The sequence below is a fragment of the Pinus tabuliformis genome, chromosome 8 (genome assembly GCF_031772625.1).
Source record: "Pinus tabuliformis cultivar Carrire ecotype Pingquan chromosome 8, CPIR1, whole genome shotgun sequence".
Lineage (NCBI taxonomy): Eukaryota > Viridiplantae > Streptophyta > Pinopsida > Pinales > Pinaceae > Pinus > Pinus tabuliformis.
In genome coordinates, this window is record NC_142294.1 from 1376107003 (window position 1) to 1376129002 (window position 22000).

General features: G+C 39.4%; 1 protein-coding gene across 1 annotated transcript in view; it reads right to left on the minus strand.

The window, feature by feature from the left end:
* Positions 1-22000, minus strand: part of APC4 (Transducin/WD40 repeat-like superfamily protein) — a 465104-nt gene that overhangs the window by 412852 nt on the left and 30252 nt on the right. The window contains exon 4 of the mRNA XM_089373770.1: positions 10581-10664. Coding sequence (XP_089229896.1) covers positions 10581-10664 — 84 coding nt within the window. The remainder of the gene's footprint in view (positions 1-10580; positions 10665-22000) is intronic.

Here is a 22000-nt window from a genome sequence, read left to right on the forward strand (position 1 = left end):
AGTTTGCCGAAGTTGAAAATTGGCTAAGTGTAAATTTGGGGTTTCCCAAGATTTAACTTGCAATTTGTAAAAGTGAAGATTGTATAATATATTGATTCAGGCAGACTCATATTGCAGGGAGTTGCCCCTCCCTTTATACTGTTGTGCATTTCTCTTGTATAATGTTGTTTATGTGAATGTTATGGGCTTTCACTTGTATAAAGGAACACATTAATAATACTTGGTTGCGAAACACAAACTAAGTAGGATAAGTGGAATGTTAGGCGTAGTCTACAATCGTAAGTATTGGTGAAAAGAAAACGGTTGGTAGTGCCGCACCTCGCTATAAGCGATTGAAAGACTACCGCAGGTGTAGGGGCGTGACACAAAGGGTCCATAGGCTCCATGGGATCATCAACGATCTCCTTCTCGAATTCAGGCACAAAAGGACCTTCTAGGATATCCATCTCATCACTATTGCCTTCAGGAGGGGTAGGTGGAGGGAGGTCCCTTGCTTTTCTAAGGGGAGCATCTTCATCAAATGGCACATCCCTGCTAACTTCAACCTTCCTTTGACCAGAAATAGATATTCTAAATGCTTTAAAATCTTCACCATATCCAATAAACATAGCTTTCCTTCATGCAACTTCTAGCTTGTTGCTTTTGTCCTTCATCACGTGGAAGTACATAGGGCAGCCAATAATTCAGAGATGACCAATATTGGGCTTGACACCTGTGAATACTTCCTCGGGAGTCTTGTTGTCCAAAGCTTGATGAGGCAACCTATCTTGAACATATACAACTGTGTTTGTTGCTTCAACCCAGAGGAACTTTGGCAACTTTTGATCATGGCGCATAGCTCAGGCAACTTCCACAATGGACTTGTTCTTTCTCTCAGCCACTCAATTTTGTTCAGGAGTGTAAGGCACAATGGTCTCCTTGATTCCTTCCTTCTTGCAAAAGTCTATGAATGCATTCGAGATGTATTCATCGCCGTTGTCAAACCTAAAGATCTGTATTTTCTTCCCTATATGATTTTCCACCAAAGCCTTGAATTCCTTGAATATTTTGAATGCCTCATCCTTGTGCTTCAAATAGTAGATCCATGTCTTCCTTGAGAAATCGTCAATGAAGGTGACGTAATAAAGATGACCCCCAAGTTAATGCACAGGCATTGGACCACATATATTAGAATGAATGAGATGAAGAATTTCTTCCGTCTTGTTTTCGCTAGAAGAGAATGGTCCCCTTGTCTTCTTTCCACTTGCACACCCAGGGCATACTCCATCATGTTGAGCTTGAACATCAAGGATCCCAGAGACCAGCTTCTTCAACATACGAAGTGAACCATAATAGTGTAGATGTAGGAATTTACAGGGTAAGTTCCTCAAACAGAACACCAAAGGACACCGCTCACAAACAGATCACAGATCAATACACCAGTATTTTGACGTGGTTAAAACCCTCAAAGAGGGAAACAGTCCACGACCTGAGCCAACGCGGCCACTTCAGGCAATTTATTAATAAAAGAATTAAAATTTACATATGCTTCTCTCATAGATGGATTACCCTACAAATGACCCTCCATGCTCTTTAAATAGAGATCATGGACCAATCGGGTGTTAAGCCACGGATCAAGTGTCGGTAATACCGAGGAGAGAATGAACCGTCGGATCACTACATATCGTGACCGTCGGATTGTAAGTTACAAAATGTACATAGTAAAGAAACACACTTTACCTAACTCTATACTAGACCAAGTTGTACTTAACTATTTCCTATGTGTCGGAATATCCTAACATCCCCCCCTAAGAACAACTTGGGATAGGATTGAAGGATTTACAAATATGACACAATAGGAGAAGGAAGGAGGCACTAGAGCCTATCCCCCCTTAGTGACAACTTCCTGAACTCCAACCATAAATCGAAGTTTAGTGAACTTCGCCTCTGTGAGAGCCTTTGTAAAGATGTCTGCAACTTGATCATCTGTTGAACAATATTGCACTTCAAGAACATGGTCGTGAATGAGCTTTCTGATGAAGTGCATGTGCAGTTCAATGTGTTTGTTGCGCTGATGTTGCACTGGATCTTTGCATAGCTGAATGGCACTATGATTATCACACCAAAGTGTAGTCGGATGTTGCTGCTGAAAGCCAAACTCTGACAGGATCTGACGAAGCCACAAGGCTTCCTTACTAGCTCCTACGGCACCACAATACTCTGCTTCTGCTGAAGAAAGAAAAATGGCACCTTGTTTCTTGCAAGCCCATGTAATAGGTCCTGAACCAAGAGTGAACACATAACCTGCAGTAGACTTCCGATCATCAGGGTCACCAGCCCAATCGGAATCAGTGAAACCAACCAATAGAGGAGATGCTTCGGCGTTGTAATGAATCCCAAACTGAACTATACCTCGAACATAACGAAGTATTCTTTTAGCTGCTTTCCAATGACTTTCATGTGGGTTTTGCATAAACCGAGCAACAAGGCCAACGGCAAAGGAAAGGTCAGGACGAGTATGGGTTAGATACAAAAGTTTTCCTACAAGTTGACGGTATAAGGTAGCATCAACTTTAGGAGAAGTACAAGTGACTGAAAGTTTGACTCCAGACTGAAAGGGAGAAGGGGCTGGCTTACAGTCTTCCATGTGAAAATGGCGTAGAATATCACAGGCATACTTGGACTGAGAAAAGAAAATACCTTCCTTGGATTGCAAGACTTGAAGACCGAGAAAATAATGCAAGTATCCTAAGTCTGTCATTTCAAACTTCCTTTTAAGGCTAGACTTCACATGGTTTATAAGGTTGGGATCACTACCAGTCAGGATAAAATCATCAACATAAAGAACAAGAATGATAAGAGACTTGCCCACTTTCTTGGTGTAGACAGTGTTGTTAGAATGAAACCTAGAAAAGCCATTTTCTAAAAGAAAGTTATCCATTTTGGCATACCAAGCTCGAGGAGCTTGCTTGAGACCATAAAGGGATTTCTTAAGCCGACATACAAGGCTAGAATCTGTTTGTATAAAGCCAATAGGTTGTTCCATGTAGATTTCTTCATGCAAGTCCCCATGCAAGAAGGCAGATTTAACATCCATCTGATGGACTTCCCATTTGAAAGAGGCAGCAAGGGAAAGAACAAGGCGGATAGAGTTCATTTTGGTAACAAGGGAGAAGGTTTCAGTATAGTCAATGCCTTCAACTTGTGAAAAACCCTTAGCAACAAGACGAGCTTTATGTTTATCAACTTTCCCATCTGGTCAATACTTGGTTCGTAAACCCATTTGCATCTAACAAGTTTTCATCCCTTTGGTAGAGGAACAAGATCCCATGTATCATTTGCCAATAATGAATGATATTCTTCATTCATAGCTGCTTCCCAATCTGGATGGCCTGAAGCTTCTGCAAAGGTGTCAAGATCATAATTCACTGAAGCTTGAGCCAATAAAGAAGAGGCTCTCTCGAACTGAGAACGTGTACGTCGCTGATCTGTAGGATCACCTGCTGCATCCCGAGTAGCACGGACCCATTTTGGAAGCTAAGGAGTTGAAGGAGGATCCTGAGAAGGTGGGGGAGGATTGTCATCCTCGCTTTCATCATCTGAAGAAGAAATGTTTTCAAAAGTAGAAGAGATAGGGAGAGGTGGCACATCCGCCGAACTAGGCTCGCAGGCCAATATATTTTCAGCAAACTTTACATCTCTTCTAATGATAACATTTTTGGACTTAAGTGGAATAAGTCTATATCCTTTGACATCTTCAGAATATCCAACAAAAATACATTTTTCACTCTTAGGTTCTAAAGCTTTATGTTTCTCATCTGGAATATGGGCCCATGCTTCACTTCCAAAAACACAAAAGTGACTTACATCTGGTTTGATTGAGCTCCATGCATCTTCTGGAGTGATATTCTTAAAAACCTTAGTAGGAGTGCGATTTATTATGTAATTTGCACAGTTAATTGCTTCTGCCCAATAATCAAGACTAAGTCCTTTAGATTGAAGCATACAATTAGCCATTTCCTTTAAGGTGCGATTCTTCCTTTCAGCTACACCATTTGGTTGTGGAGTATATGGAACAGTATGTTGCATTTGAATTCCATTCTCAGTGCAAAAGTTAATGAATGTGTTTTTAACATATTCTCCGCCATTATTAGATCTTAGCTTAAGACTTTGATGTCCAAATTGTTTTTCAACAAAGGCCTTAAAGGCCAAGAACATGTTAAATACTTCACTCTTGAGTTTTAAGAAGTATACCCAAGTGCGTCTGGAGAAATCATCAATGAAAGTTAAGAAATACTTGTAGCCAAAGAATGAAGCAACTGGAAGTGGACCACAAAAATCACTATGCACGAGCTGTAAAGGGGTTGAGGCGTGCCAAGAGGCACGTTTTTCAAAACTGTCCCGATGATGTTTTCCGAGTACACATCCGGAACAGACACCATCTCTGCAAGATACCATTGGAAGACCTGTCACCATATTTTCTTTACATAGATTCTGAAGAGAGCGATAGTTTAGGTGACCAAATCGCTCATGCCAAAGTTTGCTCACTTCATCATTATGAGCAACAAATACTGAGGGAAGATTTGATGACCCAAAGTTGTGAAACTTATACAACCTTGTTGAATCATCAGCAATGCCAGTAGCTAAAATTTGTCTAGGATCTCTTAGGTCCTTAATTACAACATCGTGAGGTGAAAATTCAACGATTTTACCTTCACCTGAATGAGTTATCTGATATACAGATAGAAGGTTGCAGGATAAGGTTGGAACACATAATACATCATTAAACTGACCATTGTCTATATGAACAGTTCCAGTCCCTACAACACTAAGATATCTATCATCACCAACATATATATTTTTGGTGTTACAATCATTTAAAGAAGAAAACATGGCTTTGTTTTTGGCCATGTGATAAGAAGCTCCAGAATCAATGAGCCACTCATGAGAATGAGAAGAAAAAGATACATTTAGTGCATAGCCAGACCGAGATGCTTGACAACCACATGCAGAAAGTGCCATTCCTGAAGATGAAGTTGAAGTTGAAGAGTGCTCCAAATGGATGTTATGCTTCTTCATTGCTGCTTCCAAGGCTTCCATCTTCTTAAAGCATTTGGATTCTAAGTTGCCATCTCGATTACAAATGTTGCAATGTCTATCAGTATTCTTCCCTTTGTTTTTATTTGTCTTATCATTTTGTTGAAATGATTTTTCATTTTGAGGCTGAAATTGCTTAGGACCCTTGTTTGGTTTAGGACCATTCTTTTTAGGATACAACTTCTTAGTATTCTTGGGATTTGGTTGCTGCTGGGCGGCTAACGCTTTCCTAGAAGAGTTTCCAAGATGAAGAAGACCAAGGTGTAAGAGTTTTTCTTGTTCTCTTATTAAAGAATCACAAAAGGAATCAAAGGAAGGGGACTTGTAGGTTTGTCCTTGAGAAATGAAGGCTTCTCTTATAGAATGGAAGGTGGAAACAAACACAGAATAGGTTGGTCCCAACTTAGTAAGAATGGAGTAGATAAGGCTACTATCTTCTTTCTTAACCTTAACACCTTCCAAGAGAAGTCGAAGGGTCTTGAACTTGGACAAAAAATCTTCAATGCAAGAAAAATTATTGGGGTCCAATGTAAGCAATTCATTTTCAAGTTGATGGGCTTTAAGTTCATTTTTAATTCCAAAGGCTTTAGTAATCTGTTTCATTGCTTCATCAGGAGTATCAAGTTCTACAATATGGAATCTAAGATCTGGAGAAATAGACATCCCTATCAACCCACGTGCTTGGTCTTGCCTATTTTCCCATTTAGCTACCTTATCTTCATCTTTCGGTTTGGTCTCTTGGCCTGTGGCTATTCTGTAAAGACCTTTACTTCTAAGTAAATCCACAATGTAGGACCACCATCGGAAGTAGTTAGTGCTATCAAGAATGACTTGGCATGGACTTTCCATTTTTGATACCATGTAGGAATTTACAGGGTAAGTTCCTCAGACAGAACACCAAAAGACACCGCTCACAAACAGATCACAGATCAATACACCAGTATTTTGACGTGGTTAAAACCCTCAAAGAGGGAAATAGTCCACGGCCTGAGCCAACGCGGCCACTTCAGGCAATTTATTAATAAAAGAATGAAAATTTACATATGCTTCTCTCATAGACGGATTACCCTACAAATGACCCTCCATGCTCTTTAAATAGAGATCATGGACCAATCGGGTGTTAAGCCACGGATCAAGTGTCGGTAATACCGAGGAGAGAATGAATCGTCGGATCACTACATATCGTGACCGTCGGATTGTAAGTTACAAAATGTACATAGTAAAGAAACACACTTTACCTAACTCTATACCTAACTCTATACTAGACCAAGTTGTACTTAACTATTTCCTATGTGTCGGAATATCCTAACAGTAGATGGGCTAGCCTTTGGTGCCACAACCCGCTTTGAAGATTTGTATTATGGACCATGGCTAGAAGGGATCTTCCGGTGACTCTATAGATTCCTTCAAACCTAGTTCCCAATGTGAAGGCATTTCTCATGTAGGATTCAGTAGGCCAAGTAAGTACTTTTCCTTTAATAAATGCAACCCTCATTCCTTTATCCTCCAAGGCAGATATCAAAACCAAATTCTTCTTCAATCCTATCACATATAATACATCATGGAGCAAAACGGATTCCCCAGAGTTCAAATGAAATTTGATGGAACCAAAGCCCTTTATGGGATGAGTGGTATTATCACCAAGAATAATGTTCAAATTTGTCTCCCTCTCTACCAAATTAGAGAGAACCTCCTTATATCCAGAAAAGTGATGAGTAGCCCCACTATCAACCAGCCAACTATCCCAAGTGTTTGGAGGAGATGAACTAGCTAATAAGAAATAAGAATATATTTAGATTGATTAGTTATATTGCTTTCATACTTGGAGTTCCTTGACCTTTTTGGGGGACAATAATTATCATTACAAACATCGGGGGAGCCTCTTCTTCTTTCATTCCTTCTCTCATCATCTCTTCTTTCATATGACTTGTTGTTGAAGCCACGATTATTGTTATAGGACCTTGAAGAGTTCCTTCTTGGAGAATCTCTCTTTTCGGGACAATCTCGAGCATAGTGACCCTTTCGATGACAATTGTAGCACTCAACGTCTCTATTTTGTCTTCTTGATTCCTTGGAATCCTAATTGGATTGAGGAGGATTTCTTGATTTGGATGGCTTTCCCTTCCCTTTCTTTGCATTCTTCTTCTTCCTTGAGCAATGTGGGTAGAGGGTTCAGAGGGTTCTCCTTCGTTTGATCCTTGAATTCTTCCTCTAGATATCATTCTTGATTCTTCTTGTGTGAGTTTTCCAACAAGCTCATCGAAAGTCGAGATGTTGTTGTTCTTCCTTGGAGTAGTAATGAAAGTTTCCCAAATGGAAGGGAGGCCTCTAAGAGTTACAATCACCAATTCTATGTAAGGTGTGATTCCCCCAACTCTTAGCAATTGATCTCTAGTACGAGATATCCTCATTATGTATGATTGCACAGATTCTCCTTTGTTCATCTTCGTGCCTTTCAGTTGATCTTTCAAAGAGATGATTTCATTCAAATTGTTGACTTCATACATGCCAGCAATCTTGTCATACATGTCCTTGGACCTTCTCAAATTTCCAAAATAAGCAAATAGATTATCTTGTAAACCATCAACTATAATTTGCGTTGCCTTTAACTCACCTTTCTTATGCTCTTTTTTGACAGCAGCGGAAGCATTTTCTAGAGGCTCAGGTACTCTTCTTTGAATGAAGCCCAACACATCATTGTTGTCGGCTACATTTTCCAACCTGACTTTCGATGCAGCAAAGTTAGATTAATCACCCAGCTTTTCATGCTCCTTGACGAAAGAGGAAGAAATTTTTACCAAACGATTTTCCCAAATTCAATCAGCTTCTTGAGAGATGGATGCTCTTGCTCTATGTCCCTTGGGCTTGTCTTCACCTCTCCTCTGATACCATGTTGATTTTTCATCACTTGTTCTATGCTGCAACTATTACTTCAACAATATTTAATAGCATTCAATTTCTCAATTTCTCTTCTTCAATTTTCCAATAACAGTAGAGCAATAGTAGATAGAACAAATAAACAAATGCACATAGAAAGACAGCCAAGAGACAAGAGACACAAATTTGGTCAATGACCAGGGCAAAACCCACTGTGGGGAAAACCCTTGCAAATCTTCTTCTTATTAGATTGTCTTCAAATATTCAGCAGAGAGAGTACATTATCCAATTTCAATTCAATATCCAAATCGTGTAAAAATGCCAAGCAATGGAGTCAATTGTAGTCAAATTTGTTTTGCCTGTAGTCTGCTCAAGTCAACAGCAATCAACCGCTATCAAAGAATGCCCTAACCAGAGATAGTACAGCAGTCCAATAATCATCAAAGAAGCTCGGTCTTGGAGGGATTTATGTGGCCTTCTTTACTGAACAAAATGAGCCCAAAACAGTCTGAATTAGAACAGTCAAACCTGGTCAATATAGAGATGGTGCCTGCAGTCAACTTCAGCAATTTAGGGCTTCGGTCAAGGAGCTTGGATTGCCTTGATTTTGACACCAATGTCTGCGGCCTACTAAAACAGAAGGAAATCACCCAAAAACGCAGTCATATCATGCTATTTAAGCCCAAGTCAACACTGGTCAACATCCTGCAGTCAGCCCTGTAATTCGGCCCAATCAGAGACAGCTACTTGTACTTCGCATGAGAGAGAGAGGTCTTCCACTTCTGAGTTGTACAAACCAATAGAAGGAGAGAGAAGATGTGTGTTGAGTGCATGAGATGCTCCAAATGAGGTGTGATGTCTCTTGTATTTATACCAATCCGAGTGGGTGAAAAGACAAGTCGAATGGGCATCTTGAGCCTACATATATGTGAGGCTGACCTAAGCAATTTTACATGAGTAAGAATAAGTTACAATTCCAACTTCAACTTGTCCAAAATGGGTAATCTTTAGGTCACTTTTGGTCCTCTTGAAGGGAGGAATTTAATGCAAAAATTATCTTCATCAAATGAGCTGTCCAAAGTGGAATTAACCATAGTTGCATAATTTAACACTACCTTGGGAAACATGAATGTTGTCAAAAATGAGGTTGCCATGCATGAGAGTTGTCTAAAGAACACTGCACCAAAGCCAAGGCCACCTACAGACTCAATAGACCATAACTATGTGGTAAAGACATAGGTACACCTTGACCAGGTTGGACTAGCCCATACACTGATGATCACCCCTACAAAAACAAGCTCCCATAAAACCATGAATCGTCAAGTAGGGTCACCTAAGGCTTTCAAATCCTATACAAGACAACATGCACCCAAAGTGAACTACAAGGGAACAGCCACAGTCCGTCCAAGACAACAAGATACAGGCTTGGGATATCTAAAGACTAATACAAAACATCATATGGTTGTTACAATGCTTTGATTTGTGACCTTGGACTTACAATAGTGGCGATAAAATGTTGCAAAAAATTTATGTGCTCCTGTTGACATGAGGGGTAACATGATGCTTCTTCAACCTTCTTGCTATTGATCCATTCCCTCATTCCCATTGCTACTCTCTCCTCTGGTGGCTAATCTTCTCAATTGTTCAACTGTGGATTGTGTCTTGACCTCTCCATCTTGTCTATCTTTATACTTTATTGAAACCCTAGTCTACCAAAACCTTAATCTCATGTTGAGATCTACAATTGAGATTAAACCTAGTCTAAATCATTAATGTATGAAATAGACTTTAGTTTTTATTATACTCAAGTTTCAGCTATAAATAATAATATTTTTCACTTTTTCGTAAAGCAAAATACAAAATAGATTTAAATACACACTTTTCCTAGGTGGTTACTTTCGAAATATCTCAAACTGCTTTCGGCACATTCACACTGAACCTGTGCACAAAGTTCCTATCCAAGCTATATTTCTCCACATCATGCACTTTCACACTTTATTTTTTTTCAATTGTATTTTAATTTCAAGCCCATTTGCCCTACAACAGTTTCCTATCCTTGTTTTGCTCTAGACATTGTTTGCATGAGCATTTTTGCTTCTCCTTAGCAGGCATCGAAATTTGGAACTAGATGCCCCAATCATCGAGCAAAAAAAATGGACACTGTTGACAGGTGCAGTTGATAGTTCAGCTAAAATAATCTTTATACGGACAGTCTATAAGTTGAAATAACTACGCTGCTTCTAAACAAGAATTAAACATGCGTTTGAAGTTTGAAAAAGCAACACTCTGATTACTTATAATTGTATATGCTATTTAGTTTAACAATGTCTGTGGCTAATATTCTACAATTCAAGTTACTGTGACATTTGAATCTTGCACATTACATGCATCACCAATGCATAGGTAATTTTGAATTTAAACAGAAAAATAACATCAGTTTCCATGATGGCTTTAATTAAGTAATTTTGTTCATTGGCATTACATCATTTTACCTTCTTCCAGAACAATTAGCATTCTCAAAATGTTAGCCAGCACTTCAAACAAACACAATATATGGAAACAAAGCCAGCATTTGAGATGCAAATGATCAGACTTTTTGGGTACAATTACGCCACAAAGGTGCATACCGACAATAGCTCGCCCTCTTCTGCCCAGCTAAGAGATACAATAGCTGTACTGTGTGACTTGTTTCTCCTCAGCATTTTTCCATTCTGGATAAAACACATGAATTTCCAGTAACATGTAAGCACCATGGTGCAAGGACACGTGTTAAACATGTCAACAGCATAACTTATATCAAACTGGAAAAAATGAAAGACCATAGAATAATGCCCCCACTCAACCACCCACATTTCAATCATTAAAACTTGATATTATTTAATAGTAGCGTGAAAGGAATTGCAACATAACAAGATACTTTACATATATCCTCATATCTTGCAAATAAATAAAAAATTGTTCAGGAACTGACATGCACAACAGAATAAGAATAATACAAAAGCTGAATTTTCATATACATCTCACTTCTATAGCTCTCAGTCACAAGCTCACTTCTATACTCTCAGTTGCAAGCTAGAGCATTTCCTCCAACACCTAAGACGTTACCATAATGGGATAATAAAAAGATAAAGTTAGCTAATTTTAGCTTAAATTTGTTTCTCATTCGGACGAACCTTGTATAGAGTGAAAAGGTTGTGGGACACGCTAACAAATAATATGAAAAACATAATGCCATTTAAAATTTCATCACCTGACATTCAGTTTTGCTGCAAAATTATACGCTGTTAGTGGAAACCTATCAGTTAATGAAAAAAATCATCTTTAGCATTTCAGTGAAATGGCTGTGGGACAAGCAAACAAATAATACGAAAAACATAATGCCATTTAAAATTTCATCAACTGACATTCAGTTTTGCCGCAAAATTATACGCTGTTAGTGGAAACCTATCAGTTCATGGAAAAAATCATCTTTTATGAAACCATGATGGTTAAATAAAAGCACCTTAAAAGTCATTACAGGAAATGCATGTGCACTATGTATTAAAGATGCATGGATGGCGGATCCAAAATACTTATAAAGAGAAAAGATAAGGATAGCATTTTATAAGAAAATCCACAATGTCAATTGGTATATGGGATGGAAAATTTACATCTTTGAAAGGCTACACCTTGCTGAAGTAATACAGTCAAAATGCAATAAATATGTGAATAGGAAGAAAGAAAGATGCCACAGAGAGATATGTCATGTAGATGTCATTGGACTACTTATCAAGGTGGGCCCCCTGTGGTGGGTAAACTACAGAATATATGTACCTGGACAAAGAAATATAGAGTTTAGCAGGGATGTAACATTTGATGAAGATGCAGCTCTTGGAAAGGCAAAAGACACTCCTCTTCCTCCTGCTAATGTTGATAGTCAAGATGATGCATTTGAGATACAAGAAAATCTTGAGCCTGAAATTGATCCTATTGATGAACCCATGGAGCCCATGGATCCTTTGGATCCTCCTCCATGTGATCCTCCTGCTAAAAGGAGACCTTTATGGCTTCGTGACACCCTTCAGGATGTTGATAAACATGCTACTCCCAGAGGAACCTTTCAGAGAAAGAAAGAAACCATGTCGGTTCCAAGGATATGTTGTAGCCAAGAGCAACATTATTCACGCTGAACCATGCACTTTTGAATAAGTTGTGAAGGCTCAAGTGTGTAAAGACGTAATGGTTGAAGAATACGAGTCCATCATTCATAATCATGTATGGGAAGTGGTTCCAAGACCCCAAGGTAAATCTGTTGAGTCTTCTAAATGGCTGTATAAAATTAAACATAGTGCTGATGGCAGTACTGAAAAATATAAAGCTAGATTTGTGGCTAGAGGGTTCTCTCAAAAAGAGGGAATAGACTATGATGAAATCTTTGCACCTATTGCCCGTTATACAATCATCCAATCAATTGTGGCTCTAGCTGCTAGACAAGGATGGTCCCTTCACCAAATGGATGTGAAAACTACTTTTCTGCATGGCTTCCTCAAAGAAGAAGTATTTGTGGAGCAACCACAAGAATTTGAAGTACATGTCCAAAAAACTCATGTGTGTAGACTGAATAAAACCCTCTATGGTGTGAAGCACACTACAAGAGCTTGGTATGCCCACATTAATAGCTTCTTGATGAAGCTTGGTTTTACCAGAAGCAATGTTGATCCAAATATCTACTTCAAAACGGTCCAAGGTATGCCTTTGATTTTGGTATTATATATTGATGACTTATTCTTGACAGGTGGATAACCCCTTACCCTCCAGTGTAAGAGGGAGTTAGGTTCTGAATTTGAAATGAAAGATCTTCATTTGATGCACTACTTTTTAGGCCTAGAGGTATGGGAAGAGACTTGGTGAGATTTTCCTTTCTCAAGGAAAATATGTTGTCAAGCTACTAGAAAGATTTGGTATGACATAATGCAAGTCCATGAATTCTCCAATGGAAATGAATTCCAAGAAGTTTTGTGGTAAAGCTGCAAGACCTGATTTGGCAAATACTTCCGAGTACCGACAACTGACTGGGGCTCTAATGTTCTTAGTGAACACTAGACCGAACATATGTTTTGCGCTCAATACTCTGAGCCAATATATGATTAAGCCATCACAAGCACACCAGATTGTTGCAAAGCATGTGTTGAGATAGCTTCATGCCACCATCAATCTTGAATTGAGATATACTACCAAAGATGTAAGACTACATGGGGACTTTGATGTTGATTAGGTTGGTAGCGCTACTAACAGAAAAAGCACATCTGGGTGCTGCTTCAACTTAGGATCTTCCATGATATATTGGATGAGCTGGAAGCAAAAGTCTGTAGCCCTCAACACGGCTGAAATTGAGTACATTGTTGCTAACACGGCTCGTTGTGAGGCAATATGGCTGAGGAAGCTCTGGAGAGTTGTTTGAGCATGTTCTGGACAAAACAGTAATTTACTGTGACAATAAGAGTGGGATTCGACTTGCAGAAAATCTTGTGACAAGTCCAAGCATATTGAGATCAAATATCACTATATCTGATATATGGTGCAGAGAGGAGCAGTAAGACTCCGTCATATAGCGACTGATGACCAGATCATCGACATTCTTACCAAGCCTTTGACGAAAGGAAAGTTCTTGGTTTTCAAAGACCAACTTGGACTGACAGATGTGACCCTTCCCAGAGGGGGTGGTCATGGGTGATGAGCCTAGATGTGTGAGATCCTTGTCATGTGTTGATAAGTGGATCCCCCCAAGCAGAGATGAGACTTGGTTGTGTGAGATCCTTGTCATGTGTTGACAAGTGGATCCCCCCAAGCAATGATGAGCCTTGGATGTGTGAGATCCTTGTCATGTGTTGGCAAGTGGATCCCCATAAGCAAAGATGAGACTTGGTTGTGTGAGATCCTTGTCAACACATGACAAGTGGATCCCCCCAAGCAAAGATGAGACTTGATTGTGCAAGATCTTTGTCATGTGTTGACAAGTGGATCCCCCCAAGCAATGATGACCCTTGAATGTGCAAGATCCTTGTCATGTGTTGACAAGTGGATCCCCCCAAGTAGTGATGAGCCTTGGATGTGCGAGATCCTTGTCATGTGTTGACAAGTGGATCCCCCCAAGCAGAGATGAGACTTGATTGTGCGAGATCCTTGTCATGTGTTGACAAGTGGATCCCCCCAAGCCAATGCTTTAAAACTCTGACTCCGACTCGAAAATGACCGAGGATCGACTCTGACTTCGCCTCTGTATCAACTCGGCCGATTTGATTTCAATGACTCGGTCGTTGTAAAAAATACATTAAATATTTATTTTTTATTAAAAAAAACATAATTTTAAAGATTTTAATTCATGTTTCCAACCACAAAGCTTTAGAATATAGATAGAGGACAACATATGATCAAAGTAGGCTCATGAATATATCCATTATATCAAAATGGCACCCAGTGCATTGTCCAATACATACATGATGATGATATAGAGATCAAAACAAAAACACATAACCAAGGAGGCTAGAAATGGCCTCTATAACAAAAGTAAACTGTGAAACATCACTAGTCACCACTGACCAGTACTACTAGCTACTGCTAGAGGAGCCAACATCATCTGGCTCAACCTCTGAATCAGAGTCAGATAGGGAAACCCATGGCTCTTCATCATCATCATCTCCAACTGCAACTGTAGTAGTGGCAGCACTAGCAGGCTATGCAAACACTGAGATAGACGAGATATGCACTTTCGTCATGGCTGAGCAGAGGAAACGCCTGCAACTGGAGAACTTGGGGCTGGGCCAAAGGCTAGTACAAGTGGATTTGCATTCCATTGAACATTTCCTTGAAGTGATGCCACCCCCTGTAAATCCAAATCAAGATCCTCATCAGAATAAAACTCGTTGGATGACTCTCCACTACCCAATCTGATGATGGATCAATATCTTCCAACACAATGGGATCTGAATCAAATCTTTTGTTCAGCAATTGGCTGCGTCTGAGTCGGAGGTTGTATTGGACATAAACTAGATCATTTAACCATTTTTTATCCAAATGGTTTCTCTTCTCCGTGTGAATCCTCTCAAAGACAGACCAATTGCGCTCACACCCAGTAGCACTGCAAGTTTGACTCAAAATATGAATTGCAAACTTCTGCAATTGAGGACAATGGCTACCAAAAGCCTCCCACCATTATGCTGCAAAAAACATATTAGTGTAATGAGTTAGGTCAAGTTTCAACTTTCAACAAATTATATCCAACTTTCAAATTATAAACAATTTAATAAAATAAGTATTAAGAATTTGAAAATTGAAATTTTCGTTTACCTGGCTCGTCTGCTTCCCTTGCAATCTTTGCCAGGTTCTTCCCAAAGGTACATGTGGCTTTGCTAAAGGTTGTGATCTGCCGGTGTATCTCCAGCTGATCACGCTCCAATGGGATCACGTGATCAATGCAATCAATTAATCCATCTCTAACCTCCCCACTCAAAGCTCCTGTCGCTGGAGCTTTATAATGATATCGCGGGTTCAAAAAATACCCAGCTGCATGTATAAGGCAATGGAGTTGATTGTTCCATATTTCATCAATGATTGCCCAAATGGGCCCATACTTAGCCACTCTATCCTTGTGTGCCCTCTTTATTTGCTCCTTTGCTTGATCCATAGCCAATCTTTCCCCATCCACCAACCGCAACACCTTAACCAGTGGCTCAGCAACTTTCGCAATCTATGTTGCCTTTCTCCAAAATATTTCTTCATTAACTTTCTTTTTCAATTCTTTGCCTTCCTATTTGAGAGACCACTGGCTTTGATTCCATTCATGACTGGAAAATATCTTTTGCAAGTTTCTATAATGTGAAAGCATAGATTGCAATGTCAAAAAATAAGTTGCAAATCTAGTGATGGCAGGCCTAATAATATCCCTACCCGCTGTGTGTTTCCTCATCAGGCTCAAAATCCATGAAAGATTATAGATAAATTTGTCATGCTTTTGGCATGATCTACAGTGTTTTTGACCCAATCTAATTTGCCAATATCCTCAAGTTATTTCTCCTCTTGGCATGTGAGTTACTCCTCCTTTGTGGCATGGATTTGTTGCTCCTGTTATATATATGTGCCTCATTCTTTATCCCCCCACTACTTGTGCATTGTGAAAGAAGAATTCGAGCTTGAGAAAGAGTTGGAGAGAGTTGAAGAAGATTGTGAGAGAGAGACTTGGAGAGTAAGAGCAGAAATTGGTGAGTCAAGGTTGATTCAGTTCTTTAGTGTTTCAGTGTTGATTCAGCTGAAGGGAAAGTTAATTCAGTGTATGCATCTATTGCTGCTACCAATGATCTTCATGCTACAACTTGTTCAGATTTGTGAAAAATCGGAAACCCGATTCCTATTGCAGCAACTAGAAATAATTCTCCTAGTTGTTAAATTAATTCTTACAAATTTTGTTCACTATTTGCTACAGCAAATACTAAATCAATCACACTGCAACCTACAGAAATAAACACTGGAAGAATTGCTAGCACACACACATAAAATAACACAATTATTTTTGGACCAATGTTCTCGAAAAAACCCAACTTGGGAAAACTGGTGCAGCAGCTAAGGGTTTTATTATTATGCAGCAGTGAAATAATCTGAGTACAACTGGATGCCGAAACTGGCAATCCTACAGAGAAATACTAGCAAGAAAATCTAGTGAGGAGAAATTCCTCACTCCACAGGCAAATCCGGGCACTGACCTCAGCTCAAATTGAGTCGTCCAAACTGCCTATGCGCAATCACTGTGTCACCCTAGCGTAGTTGCTACTACACTCAGCTCGAAACAACTTCTCCTCAAGCCGTCTGATTAGCTGTTGTCTGTGAAAACGTCTCTCCTAGCCTCTGGAACCTCTACCCAACTTCTGGCACTGAAATTTTGCTTCTCCCCAGCAATTCGAATTTACCTCTAGAGGCTATTGCACTGCTCTACGTCAGCCTCACTGTGGCTTCTCTGCCTCTTTGCAAATGCACTCACCAGAACTAGAATCCTTCCCCCAACTTCACTATCCCTGCCCCTCTCTCACTGCTTCGATTTCTTTGGTTCTCTCTCTGGAAACTGAATGATGCTACTCAGGAAATTGATTTGCTCATGAAATCGAACTACACAAGTGACTTCTCCAAACCCCATCGACTTCTTCTTATAATCCTCTATTGAGACTTCAATGGCCAAGATTAGATCTTAATCAATGGCTAGGATTAACTTGAAGTAGATTCGTGTGAGTTTCTAGAACATTCACACCATAACTTAATTAATTCTGATTAATTAGTCATATTTCCTAAGTTTAGACTTAGAAAAATATTTAAAAAATTGACTAATAATCTAATTACGTCATTTCTAGGCGAAATTTCTAGAAACAATTTTTGGGTTTTGGAGATCTCATGCAGTCTAGCCTCTCCACAAAATTTCAAGGCTAGAACACATCCGATGCTACAAAACTAACAAGATTTGGGTGAAATTACTCATTCTCTTGATCTCCCATTGTACTTTGTATCTTTGTTGAACAATTGATTTCTAATAGAAAAAGAATTTGGTTGGGAATTCCCCTTGTAGGCTTTGCCCTGGTCATTGGACCTAAATTCTCTGTGTCTCATTTTGTTCTTGGTTGTTTTCAATTGTGCATTTGATTTATGTTTTATCTACAATTTCTTATCTAATACTACGACATAAAGAAGTTTTGTAATAAGTGATTGCTACAGCATAGAACATCGTGATTTCAACACCAAAAATCAACAAAGAGTTTGTGTAGCGGGTATCCTAAAGAAAATATATATTTGCAGCTCATTATTATAAGAAGACATGTGTTATCCTTTCGAAGTTTGTGGCAATTGTTGTCTGTGTGTTCATATTTGCATGATGACATCCCCTTGTGATCGATTTGAGCACTTGAATGAGGATGGAAACACAATGCAGGAGGGTGCATTTGTGATGAAGATAAAACTAGTAAGAGTAAGGTGTGCTTCCCAAGATTATGGCAGCATGAGGGCAGAGAAAGGATGTCGATTTCAAGAAGTCAAGCTGAAGTGACAGTGGATTTTCCTTTTGATTGTTGTACCCGAGGTTTCCTCCATGGTTTTTTTCCAAGACACTATGGGCAATTTGAAGGCCTAATAGGTAACGATATGCCCCTTGAATTTTTCTTAGAACATCATTGTTAATTTCTAAACCCAACACCTGGCAATTGATTCCTAGCAAATTTTATGTCTACTAAATAAAAGCACGACTAAGTTCTTAACATAAAAAGTATTCAGCAAAAGCAAATACACAACCAATCTCAATCACAAATTAGACACACAAATTCTGGCCAATCAATAGTTCTTCATTAAATTAATCTTAGAAACTACTCGAACTCTTGTCCTAGGATAATGGTCCAATTAAGAAATTTACAAAACATACATTGGATCTAACCCCATTGATCAAGCCTTAGATCTATCCTTGATCTGCTTAGTTGATTTGCATCTCCTATGTTGCACCCCTGCACCTTCCTTGGATCCAGCACACTTGAGCATCTCACTCCTCACTAGTGAAAATATCTTTCTCAATGTCATGTATCATTGTGTGGTGTGTCTTTCTCCTCTCCTTGGCCTTTCTTTTATACCTTCTCATTGAGCTAAATCCCTAACCCTAATCTCCAAAGTATTAACAGTTGAGATTAGATATCGCCTCACTGGAGATAAATGGTTGAAATTAAAACATAATTCACTAAAGTAAATAATTTACTTTTCCTAAATTTCTTTAGCTCAATAGCCAACATAATGAATTATGTGCTTTTCCTAAGCTAGACTTACTCTAAATTACTAAGTCACCTAACACAGGGACACAGGACACGAATGACACAAGTGTCAAACACGGACACATTGACTCCCTGGAACAGGACACGTTCCTAAGCTAGACTTAGGCTAAATTACTAAGTCACCTAACATGGGGACACGGGACACGAAGGACACGAGGATTCGAGTGTCGGACACGGACTCGTTGACTCCTCGAAACAGGACACGTTCCTAAGCTAGACTTAGGCTAAATTACTAAGTCACCTAACACAGGGACACGAGACACGAAGGACATGAGGATTCGAGTGTCGGAAACAAACACGTTGACTCCCCGAAACAGGACATGTTAGGACACGTTATATATAATTTTATTAATATATATATATATATGTATATATATTAAAAATTAGATATTTCTTACACAAATTCTCATTCATGATACAAATTCATTGATTCAAACATAGATCTTCATCTAGATGTAAGTTTTACAAAATTACAAAGTAACATTATGCATACAAAAACAATTGTGACATAATACATATTCATCAATGATCCAATAGGAGAAAGACAAGATACTGTAGTTTTCTCATTAAGTCATCAAAATCAAAATGTGTTACATAGGTAGTAGCAATGCCAATGGCAAATAGAAATAGAAAATACAAAACAACTACAAGCCTTATGGCAGTAGGTAGCTCATGAGTCATCAATCCTCATCATCAAAATCAGCATCATTGTACTCATCATCATGGTCACCACTGCTCTCCTCTACTGCATCCTCCTTTGTATCCAATGTCATCTCTACATCTATTGGTGTGGAGGATGACCCCTCTACAGTATCACCATCATCAAAAGTGACAAGCTCTAGCAGTGGCTCATTAAGATCCAAGTTGGCCAATGCCAACTCAACACTGTTGTCCAAACCCATATCATCAGGAAAGACATCCCACATCTTTGTCTTTCCCTTCAACCACTCATCCCTCTGCCTATAAATAAGATGAAGGTTGGTGTGCACATACACCATTGTCTCTGCCCCGGACTGCTCAAGCCTGCTCTTATTGACACTATACAAGTTCCCATATGTGCTCCAATTCCTCTCGCAACAAGAGGATGAAGTCACCTAAGATAGGAGCATCGTGGCTAACTGTTGTAGAGGAGGGCTTGTTGCCCCATGAGTTGCCCACCAAGAATAGGGCTTCTTAGCCCCCCTGTCTCTAATCACATCATATCCTGCAAATTGACCAATGCCAATGGAAAACTCTGCAAAGGCATCCTCCACCTCATCAAGGGATGCTCTATCCTGAAAAATCCGCCTCAATGCATCTTTCCTCCCCTGTGAAATTTCACCATCCATGTGAGGAGGGAATCTATGGGAAGGTCCACCATTCAACCACTCATGGTTGTAGTATTTTGGGTTCAATGAGTGAGCCAAACAATGTAAAGGTGTGCAATTCTTGTCCCATTTACTGACAAGAATATTCTGTATGGTGGTGAAGAAGGCCTCTGATGATGTCTCATACTCGGGGCACTCACTCTGTAAAATAATGCTCCTCACAGACTCAATCATGGAATCCCATCCCTCATAAACCTCTCCTAGGATGGGTTGGTATATATTTGCAAATCGAAGCAAAGAAATGATAGGGTCCATGATCTGAATAAGTAGATCTACCCTCTCCCACCAAGCATCATCTAACACTGTGTCCTTCACTCTTTTTGAGGCTGCTTGATTTGTCTTTCTCCAAAAAGACCAAAACTCTGAAATAACCATGGCCCCAACAGCAGTATTGACCTCCCTCAACCTCTTCAACATGATGAATGAAGAGGCAAACCATGTGCCCGCAATCTTCAACAATGATAGATTGGTGTACTCTTGTAGATAGTGAGGGCATTTGTATGATTTTGTACAAAGTTGTGGATATGTCATGCATCCTCAATAATGCTTCCAATCCAAAGCACATCAGAAGCAATAGATTTAAGTGCTAATCGAAGCAAAGAAATGATAGGTTCCATGATCTGAATAAGTAGATCTACCCTCTCCCATCAAGCATCATCTAACACTGTGTCCTTCACTCTTTTTGAGGCTGCTTGATTTGTCTTTCTCCAAAAAGACCAAAACTCTGAAATAACCATGGCCCCAACAGCAGTATTGACCTCCCTCAACCTCTTCAACATGATGAATGAAGAGGCAAACCATGTGCCCGCAATCTTCAACAATGATAGATTGTTGTACTCTTGTAGATAGTGAGGGCATTTGTATGATTTTGTACAAAGTTGTGGATATGTCATGCATCCTCAATAATGCTTCCAATCCAAAGCACATCAGAAGCAATAGATTTAAGTGCTAAATTCAAAGAATGGACAATGCAAGGTGTCCAAAATACTTGTGGATATTTAGCTTCCACAATCATGCCAGCAGCCTTGCAAACAGGGGCATTATCTGTAATGATTTGCACACAAGAATCAACACCTACATCTTCAATAACTTTAATAAACAACTCACCCATATATTTGTGCATCCTTGTATTGTCCAAGTGCATCCAATGTTTTCAAGAAAACTGGACCATTCAAGGAAGACACCATGAAGTTGATGAGTGAGTGTTGTGTTGGATCTGTCCATCCATCAGAAACAATGATAACCCCAAATGTCGGTCATGCTCTCACATACCCACAGCAAGAGAAAATGAGAAATGTGATGTTAGAATGGACCAAATCTGTCTTTTATGGCCGCGCGGCAGTCCAAAAATCGGGACACATGTCCCAGAATTTGGACACGATCGGACACAATCTGAAAGACACGTGTCCCACCGAATCGTGTTTGATTCACCCTATTCGGGACACGAGGGGGCGTAGGCACAAATCCGGTTTCTTAGCTAAATTACGAAAGAAAAATTAATGCTTGAGCAAGTATCCTAAGGAGACTTTGGGTGACTTTTGCATGCCTAGACACTTAGGCCTGTGCAGAAATACCTGTCTGAGCTACAATCATCAACATCACCCCATGTCTTCAATGTTCCTTGTTTTTCAAATTTATGATACCAAGATAATGTTGTCCATCTTAATGATCGTTTGAATATTGCCCATCTCTTCCTTGGATTTGTTTCATCGAATGCTTGCCATGGTACTTCCAAAACAAATGTATGGTTGTCTCCATTTGTTGTTCCATGACACATTGGTACTCTTGACATATTTTTCTGAGTTTGTTGCCAAGCTATTATTTTTCTCGGCATTTCCACAATCAAGGCCCTTC